The sequence below is a fragment of the Mus caroli genome, unplaced genomic scaffold, assembly GCF_978045245.1.
Source record: "Mus caroli unplaced genomic scaffold, Mus_caroli_1 scaffold_8, whole genome shotgun sequence".
Lineage (NCBI taxonomy): Eukaryota > Metazoa > Chordata > Mammalia > Rodentia > Muridae > Mus > Mus caroli.
Window position 1 is genome coordinate 63858008 of NW_028227263.1, and position 9663 is coordinate 63867670.

General features: G+C 52.2%; 1 protein-coding gene across 1 annotated transcript; it reads right to left on the reverse strand.

Moving 5' to 3' along the window:
- Nucleotides 1-3345: 3345 nt before the first annotated feature.
- Nucleotides 3346-7559, reverse strand: Mex3b (mex-3 RNA binding family member B). The gene is made up of 2 exons (XM_021167192.3): nt 6926-7559; nt 3346-6107 (listed from the first exon to the last, which is right to left on the reverse strand). Exons 1-2 carry the CDS (start codon nt 7203-7205, stop codon nt 4654-4656), a joined length of 1734 nt encoding a protein of 577 aa, XP_021022851.1. The 5' UTR covers nt 7206-7559; the 3' UTR covers nt 3346-4653.
- Nucleotides 7560-9663: the final 2104 nt, after the last annotated feature.

Genomic DNA, 9663 nt, shown 5'->3' on the forward strand with positions numbered 1-9663 from the left:
CGGGGCCTTGCACTTGCTAGGCAAGCGCTCTACCACTGAGCTAAATCCCCAACCCCTCAATAACAAATTTAATTAAAAATTAAATATCTTAGGGACTGGAGAGATGCCACAGTAATTAAGAGAGCTTAATGCTCTTCCAGAGAATCCAAGTTCAGTCCCCATCACTCACATTGGACAACTCATAACTGCCAGTAATTCCAGCTCCAGAGGGTCTGATACCCTCTTCTGACCTCCTCAGGCATGCACGTGTGTGGCACACACAAACACACACACACACAATAACTCTGTCAGCCCTAAATACATGTATGTATGAACAAAGGGACCAAGTAGTGTGTGTGTGTAAACATGTAACACGCGCACACATGTAACATATACATGTAACAATAATAAGAGGTTATGAATTTGAGGAGAGGTGCAGAGGAGTTTGAAAAGGAAAGCGAGGGGTAGAAATGTTGCAAATGTTTCATATCATGTATGAAATTCTCAAAAACACAAAATATTCAAATGAAATAAAAATATTATTTTTGGAAAGACTTTTGAACCGCCCATTTGAAATAAAGCTACAAAACTGAATACCAGCTACATCTCTTTCTTTGGTGAATAGAAAGAGTCCTTGGTTGTAACCTGTGAGAGGCTACCATCTTTGGCCTTCACCACCAGGGTCTTGATACAGCTTCAGCTGTATGGGGTAGTGGGTCATTCTAAAATCCCCCTAGCTCAGCCTGGAGGCCCCTCCATGTTGAAACAAAGCCACAAAGCAGGGAAGGGACAGCAGGGAACACCCACTGCTGAGGCCTTCTTTGTCCTGGGACTGTCATGAACACTGAGGGCCGATAGCAGTATTTCAAGACTCTATATACGACACAAGTACAGCTACCCATTATATCAGAACCAAAGTGTGCTGAGAAAATGTCAAACAGGTGTGGGTGTGTGTGTGTGTGTGTCACAAAACCAGCCCTGTTGAGAACCAGTATTCTGCATACATAGGTAAAGCAAGAGCAGTCATTAGTGGGAGAGGTGTTTGCTAGCTGGTGCTTTGTTGCTGTGGAATGATAGATTTCAGGCTGTAGAAGTAAAAGAGGAAGCTAGTTGTGCTTAGAGAATATAAATGTGGCACCCTTCCTATTTCCAGTTGGAGGAATGTCACTCCTGCAGTTACTGGTCCATAGTTAGCCATGAGAAGCCTAGATGTACTAAAATATGTCTCCCAAATTCCTATCAGTGGCCCTCTTTACTCTGGAAGGCAGACCAGGCCAGGGGCCAGGAAGAGGGCTCAATCAGCAAAGTGCTTGCTGTACAAGGGAAGACCTGAATCCGAATCCCCAGCACCCGTATAAGATGCCAAGCATGGTGGGATGTAGTTCCAGTGCCGAAGAGGCAGAGACAGTGAAATCCCTGGGGTTCGAGGGGCCGCTGGTGAAGTGGAATCCTCCCTTGAGCCCCAGATTCAGTGAGATCTTGTTTCAGAACAAAATAAGATAGTTTGAGGAAGGCACCTGGCATGTATGTGTACATGTACACATATGTATACATATGCACATGTACACGTACACACACGAGAAAAAGGTGTTCTGCAAGGCACCCAAGTACAGTCTCAATTCAGCTTTTCTTCCCTACAGCTTCTCGCCCTACCTAATGCCTATAGTTACTATACAGAAGTCCCTTGAATTGTATAGACTTGAGGTCCCACTCACTTTGGCATGAGATATTTTCAAGTCTTATACAGTAAAGTTTATAACATCAATAAAAGCTACCTAAGTAAATAAACAATACATCAACTGGTGATGGGAAACGCCCACAGCTTTTGTTTTCTCCTGTATCATCTGCAGTCAACTGGTTAAAACAGAAAGGCAAAGTAACAATACTAAAGAATATGAATGCAAAAAGAATTCTGGTTCTGTTCTAGGCATTTTCAGGCAGCTAAATGAGAGGGGGCTGAGACCTGACGGCCTCTCCTCTCCCTGCCAGGTCGAAGCTGAGTCCTATCCTGAGGGAGAGGCAAAAGAGGTAAACAGAGCCTGGAGCTTTGCAGAGTTGAAGATAATGCCAGAAATTCTCTAAGCAGGGACACTCCTTTCTCTCCTTTCACCTGCAGCTATGCCCGTGTCATCATTTGGAATAGACCAGAGCTGTGGGAACACTGACTGTGTTCCCTAAGAACAAATGTCAGCATGGAGGGGCAGAGAACAGTCCATATAATATATGTGTTACATGTGTATATATGTAAATGCGTATATATCATGTTATATACATAATTTTATGTATATGTACATATGTATGTATATATATATATGTGTATGTGTATTATGTATATGTATAATCCTTCTCGTTAGAGCCACCTGCTAAGATTAGACTATGTACCCACCACATTCCTGCCCCTTACTGTTTTCCAGAAGCAGCCCAGTCAGGAAGCTGAGTAGAAATTCCATGACAGAGTCTAGTCATTTTTGAATAGTCTTTAGGAGACAAAGTTCAGGTCAAATAAAACTGGTTTCTACTTGCCCAACAGAGAAACACACACACACACACACACACACACACACACACACACACACACATGGGGCAAAGGGACTGGTGAAGCTGCTGCCAGAAACAAACAGAAACTCTTCTAGGGCAACAACAAACAGTTAACACAGCCTGTCAACACCAATTAGCCTGACCAAGAGATGCCTGGTAAGACACAAGCTCAGATCCAGCTAGGCCCTGGCAGACAGAGCTTCTATCCCTTCCTTCTCAAGGAGACTGCCCTACATGGGGCTCACTTCTCCAACCCTCAAGTTGATCAGGACTATTATTTCCCTGAGCCCCAAGCCCTTTAAAATATTAACATTCAAACTGATTGTCAGTTCCACCCTTTATTTTCTCTAATACTGCTGGGTAGTGTTGACTGGTTCCTGTGGGATGAGCATGCAAACGTTTCTTTGAATATTCCCATTTCTGTTTCATCTCCTGATAAAGTAACCATGTTCTAGGGACACCACCACCCACCCCACCCACCCCACCCACCCCACCCACCCCACCCCCCCAAAAGACCATGCTCCCCAAGCATCGTCAGCTGTGTGTAATGGAGAAGTAAGTCTAACTGTCATCTGTCACCATCCATGCAAACAAGTCCAACCCCTCAATGGAATCTGCTCTCATGATAAACTACATGATATATCTAGAAACTGCCTCTCCATCTATCACTTAAAAATAGTTCTTTTCAAAAACAAAGAAAAGAAAAAAAAATGGTTCTTTTCAAAGTTATACCCCAAGAGGCTTTTTTTTAAAATAAAGTCACCATACAACAGTGATTTTTCTTCAATGTTTTATTTATATAGAAATACTTAAAAAATGAAGTAGCACCATTACTTAAGTTTACCTTTATTATGTAGAACTTTAAATGTCAGAAAAATAAAACTCTTGATACAATTTCAAATCTTGTCTCAGCAAATATAATATTAGTATTTGACCATGAGGTTAAAGGCCCTTTATCATAAAATAAAATATACTTTGTTTTTTTTTAAACTTTGCTCAGTAAAGTACATTTAAGCTCAAGTAACGTCACCTACATATACATAAACGAGTGGTAAACAAATGTATTAAAATAGAAACACTAAAACTATAGCGGTGCAACAGAATTTCTGTAATTTGCACTGAATTCTATTTATACAAATGTTAGAAAGCATCAACTGTTCCTTTTGACATGTTTATACATTTCCATTTTTTGTAATAATATAGAATAAAATATGCTTTATATCACTGAATAGAAAATATGCTGGGTGAAGCAGATCTAGAAGATTTGTCTGAACCTATAAAATCTCCATCCCAACAGAATACTGCTCAAAACGTTATACATTGTATGGTTTGTAATCCGTCACAATCGTGTGATTATTAAAATAAGACAGTGTTCTTTGCCATAAGGCCATACTAAAAATAAAAAGATTTAACCCAGCTACAAAAAAGTTCACTGAACTTAAATTAAAATACTTGTAAACATCTTTGCAATATGAAATATAATTTTTCAAGTCAAAAAAAGAATAAAATACTTCAATCTGTATTAATGCAATTTCTCTTTAAAACTTTTAAAGGTTTTTTTTTAATATATAAGAGATATGTTACAGTTTTAACTTTAATAAAGCTGCAGGGTCCTGGCTGTACAGAACTCCTGGCCCTTCCATGAACATTCAAAAAGGATCCACTTGTGTTCTAGAACGAGCGCTGTAGGAACCCACCCACAAAGGGAAACACACAAAACAGTCCACACATCCCATAGCACAATTATTAATCATCTTCATAATTACTGTTCATTTTTCTACTTCAAGAAAATGGAAAACTTGTGGGGTTTTCTTTTGGAAGCTTCCTATTAAGTACAGTGTAAAAACTATCGTTACTAGAATGTCGCCGTTCCTATTATTTATAGAGCATGCAATTCAGGTGGTTCGGAGGCTACAGTACTCCTGATGCAGAGATCCTGGCAAGTTCCTTTGTTTAAAAATGACATTTTAAAAATGAGCGGATACTACAGCTTTCCAAGCTCCTCTGGGATCTCTGAGAGTGATGAGGGTGGGGTGGAAAGAGGTGGGCACCAGAGGCGTCTGGGCAGGTAGGCCCTAGGGAATGAGGGTCCAGGGAGAGGACCCTCCTTCCCTGCAGTGCGTGCCCGCACTGCCTTCAGGAAAAAATGCGGATGGCCTGAGTGACCGCCGTGTGGCAGACGGGACACTCGGGCTCGCTCTTCTCACAAATGCGGTTGGCACACTCCATGCAGAAGAGGTTGTGACCACAGGGCACCAGCGCGGCGATCACTTCACTCTCGAAGCACACAGAGCAGTCGCGGCTGCCTTTGCGCCTCAGCCCGGAGGAAGAGGAGGAAGAGCTGGAGGAGGAGCTAGAGGACGAGGAGGAGCCCGAAGTGTCCGAGGAGGGCAGGCCAGGGAGCTGCGTCCCTAGCCCATTAGCATAGGCAGCGTAGGCCAGGCCTCCACCTCCCGGGTCGCTGCGCACGCGGCGAGCAAGGTGGTGCTCTCCCGCCCCCGTGGCCATGTGCAAGGGCGGAGACAGGCGCGGGCAGCTGGTGCCCGGGTGCAGTCGGCGGTGCACCAGCAGCCCCAGATTGGCATTGGAGGGTGTGCTGCTGGCACCACCCCCGGGAAAGACCACAGAGGACGACGAGGCAGATGAGGATGCTGAAGAAGAGCAGGAAGAGGATACTGGTGCTGCAGATCCACCTCCTGGAGAGCGCTCGAACTGGGCCCAGAGAAGGGGTGTCCCAGGTGGTGGGGCAGGAGCTGGGTCGAAAGTAGGCTGCAGCTCAGGACCCCCATCCGGGGAAGGTACTGAGGCTTCCCCCGCTGTGTAGGTGTAACCATTGCCGTTATTGTTGTTGTTCCCATTGTGAGCAAAGCTAAGTGCAGGGCTGGGAGGGCTATAGTCCGCCAGGCGTGAAGTAGCAGCTGCGCTGCTGCTGGTCCCACCACCGAAGTAAGAGTCTGTGGATGCGCTGCCAAGCGAGCTGGAGCTGTCGTTGCGATAGCTGGAGAAGGGCTTGCGGCCAGGTGTAGGAGTGATGCTTGGGGTGGGCTTGCTCCAGAGGCTGCCCGGCCCGGACCCGCCGGACCCATGATGCAGATCAAAGCCCACGTCTGTGCCATTGGCATGGAAGTCGTTCTCGTCTGTCAGCTCGATGATGCCACCGGTGCGCAGCGCGATGTGAGCTTCGATCTCCTCTCTAGCGCGATCCACGTTCTCTGGCATGCCGGTAACCTCGAAAACTGGCTCCTTGTCTCGGCTGGGTGTCACAATATATGTATGTGTCTGCTGTTGAATGCGCTTGATCGTGGCGCCCTTTGGACCCACCACGAGCCCTACCACGCGGTATGGCACCCTCACTTGGATAGTGGTCTGTCCCGGCAGGTTGGGCGGTCCGGGCACAGCGCCGTTGAGAGCCGTGTTCTTGTTACGAGAGGCTCGGATCATGGAGAAGTGCTCTGCGGCAGAGATGATCTCCCTCCGAGCCATAGCCACATCCTCCTTTCTGCCCGTCACAACAAAGACAGGCTCCTCCCCGCGAACTGGGGTCTTGATGTAAGTGTTGGTCTTCGCCCTCAAAGCTTTGATTTTACAACCTGGGAGCCAGGGTTCAAGGGAGGGAGTAGGAGAAATAGAGAAAGAGACACGCCCATTATCCCAGGATAACCGCGGAGACCCGGGACAGCCCGCGCCCAAGGCAGCTGGACAGCAGAACACGCGACCAGAGAAAGGGGGCGTCTCCCTCGCTGACCCCGAACCGCGCTAGGAGCTAGACCGCCCGTTCTATCCTCAAAACGCTCGAGGAATAAATTAGTCCATTGGCTGCCTGGCCCTCCCCCGGTGACTGCAGTCGTCCCAAGCAAAGCGCAGAACCCCAGAAAAGTCATCTAGGGGGATGCTGCTGGTATCCAACTGAGCACACTGATTGCCTTGAAGACCAGGGGCTCCCGAGAAGCCGCGATTCCAAGACTCTGGAGGACTAAGGGTGGGGTTAAGAGAATGGCAGTCCTGGGACCCATTGTTCCTTCCCTGGACTCTATTCCATTACACTTTGCAGAAATCCCGAATCCTCGTCCCTTCGGACGCCCTCCCCCATACTGCCTCCTCCCAAAGGTCCCCTCCCCCAGTATATTATATTTAAAACATCTTTCCTAGAGTGGACTAAGTCTGGAGCACTAGAGGAAAAGGCAGTGATTTTAGCAGGAGAAAGTGCATCCCGCCGCGGCACTGGCGCCGCTGTGGAAGACAGCCTGCCTGCACTTTCTTTGTCTAGTGCGCCGGCCCATCGCGCGGCTCTTCCTCCCTCCCCAAGGCTCCCCCGCGCCACAGCTCCCGTTCTTGCACCCGCCCTCACAGTGAGGCGGTGGCCAGAGATCCTACACACCCCTCCTGTCCCCATCCCTGCCGGACCCACCTTGCCGCCCTACGATCTCCGCGACGTGTTCGGAACTGGGTACCGGCACGCACTCGGTCATGTTCACGCTCTTCTTGCGCGGTTCGCTGTCGTACAAAGAGGCGCCCTCATCACTGTCCAGCCCCAACAGGGAAAGCTGATCGAGCGCAAGCTGCAGGGCTCTTTGGTCATCCAGAGTCTCTCCCCCGCCGCTGCCACCGCCACCTCCCCCGCCGCCGCCTCCCCCGCCGCCGCCGCCGCTGCCGTTGCGCTCCAGGTCTGCAAACAGCGAGCTGGGCATCGCTCCGCCGTGCGCGCCGCGCCCCAGCCGGCTCTCTGCTCGGCAGCTAGAAGGTGCAGCCACAAAGGCAGCCGGGAAGCGGGTAGTCAGGGGCGGGGAGGCCGGTCGGCTGCGGAGGGCTCCGTGGTTCGTTTTTCGGCGCCTGGAGGAATGGGTCTCTGCGTGCAGTCCGCACCGGGCAGTGGCTGCAAGAGCCCCCGCCTGGGTCCCCACCCCAGATCTGCTGGCGGTTGGGGTGGGGGCAGAGCTCGAGCGGCGGCCGCGCGTGCCCCCCGAGTGCCCGGCTGGCTGGCCACAATGCCGAGCGCAAAGCGAACAGGCGAGCGACAGCAGCGTTTCTTTAAGGAGCCCCTCCCCGGCTCCTCCACTCCCTCCCTCCCTCCCTCCCGCCCGCCCTCACTCAGCGCTTTTTCCTCCTCTCCTACCCGCCTCTTGACTGAGCCTCTGCAGCCAGACGGCTCCGGAGGGGGACGAGGGAGGCGCAACGTCACCGGCGGGAGCTGACACTACAATGCTACTGACACTATCGCTGGGGGAGGCGATTGGCGCGCGCCAGGCCGGGGGCGGGCGGAGGCCGGGGCTGAGCGAGCGGAGCCAGCGCCACCCCCATCGAGCTCGCCGCAGCCCGCCCCGGCCTCCTCCCGGCCGCGCCCCTCCCCCGCCGCCGCCGCGAACGCCTCTTTGTTGTCTAATGCGGGACCGGCTGGCTCGGGACATTTATATGTACCTATCAGCCGAGGACAACCACTGTCCTCAAGTCTCTTTCCTCTCCAGGTTGAGAAGAAAAGGCGCCCAACTGTGATGCCAGCCGCCAGGCTCCAAAGAGCGGTCCTTCTAAAGTCCCGTTACTGCCCCCAAATAAAGCATCCCTGGAGCCGACGCGACCACTAGGTGGACGGTATACTGTACAAGGTATCTGTACAACAGGGCGGCTCAACCCTGGAACGCGGAACCAAAGGCTCGAGATCCTGGGCCCCATTGGTATTGTGACTGCTGGGCGCGAGCTGCCCACCTGCGCGGGAGCGCACGCCACACAAAAGACACGCCCGCCCACACTGCCACTCGCGCGCGCGCTCACATTTCTGTCCCCTTGGGTAGCACTTTGCCCAAGTGGCCCTGAAAGAACGAATGCCAAAACCAGAAACCGGTTGCAGCAAGGGCCCGACCCGCACCCCTGCAGGTGACCTCTAGGGTCCCGCACATGCCTGGCGCGCGGACTGAGACCCCGCGGGCTCCCACACGCGCACGAGCGCCGCGCGCCCACTGCCGGGACGCCAGCCCTACACTGCCCGGGAACAGTGCGGGCGTGCGCGCCAGCCGCTCCCGGGCCCGCCCCTCCCCGCGGTCAGGCATGCGCAATGCCTGAGAGGAGCCCAGAGCGCGCCGGCCCCGCCCTCCGCCCAGCCCCGCCCCGCCGGGAGGTGTGTGGTCCGGCCTGGCGCTCTTTGTGCGCTTCTCCGGTTGGGGGAGGCGGCGGAGGAAGGGTGCGACCGGACTAGCGGGCGGCCAAGGCGAACTGCGCCCCCTCCCGGCTTCTCCACCGACAGCCTCCGAGCGCAAGCGAAAAGAAAGGAGGTTTTGAGGGGCGGGCCGGGGCGGGGTTCGGGCCTCCGCGCATCTCCCTCCTGCGAGAGGAGGACGCCCCTTCCCTGCTCAATGCGCATCCGCTTCTCCGTCCTTTGTTCCCGGAGCCCGCCTGTTTATCCGCGCCCCTGCGCCCTGCCTCTGGCTGTTAGGCTAGTAGTCCAGGCTTTCCCTAATCCTGTTAAGGTCTGCCGGGAAAGACGTCTCCTGGTGATCCCGAGGCGACTTGTGTACACCGCAGACTGGAGAGCCCCTTCCCCGCTGGGGGCGACCCTGGGGACCTAGGGCAGATCTGAGGGACCCAGAAAAGAGGAATTACGCCGCACCTCGGCTTTTATCCACAATACCTCCCCTGCCCAATGCCTGGGTGATTAAAAGTGACAATGGTTGGCAGCGCACTTGGGAGCGGACTGTTCTGCCAGCGCCTGCACTTCCAAGCCTGCAAAGGTGATCCCAAGCTCCAAACTCACCTGGAGCTGTCTCGGGGCAGAGGTGCTGATTATTTCCCTAGGGAAATGAGGCTGAGGTGCCGCTTTACTGTGGCTATTTCCTCAGGATGTTTACGTCAGCTTCCCCAAGCTGGCTGTGTTTTTCTTCAAAGAAGCAGTTCTATAAGGGGCGGGGTGGACGGGGTGCGGGGGTGGGGGTAAGAAAATGGTGGTGCAGAGAGAGTTCGCTGACCAGTAGAGAACTCCAGCTTATGAACTCGGAGTCAAATTGGTTTGGGAATGAGGAAGGAGTGCACTTGAGGACCCTAAACTAGGTACTGGAGCAAAAGCGCCCTGCCTAGAGTGATGAACGAGCATGCATGAGGGCAAGAAGCAAAAGAGATCCTGGCCGCGAGGCCTCTGCTTGTCATCTGAGAGGGTGAGGC

Bases quoted from the DNA above. Each gene is read 5' to 3' on its own strand.
- Mex3b (XM_021167192.3), bottom strand. From the start codon at position 7,205: ATGCCCAGCTCGCTGTTTGCAGACCTGGAGCGCAACGGCAGCGGCGGC. The intron at 6,108-6,925 runs GTGGGTCCGGCA...CCTGGCTCCCAG, and splicing joins GGAGATCGTAGGGCGGCAAG to GTTGTAAAATCAAAGCTTTG.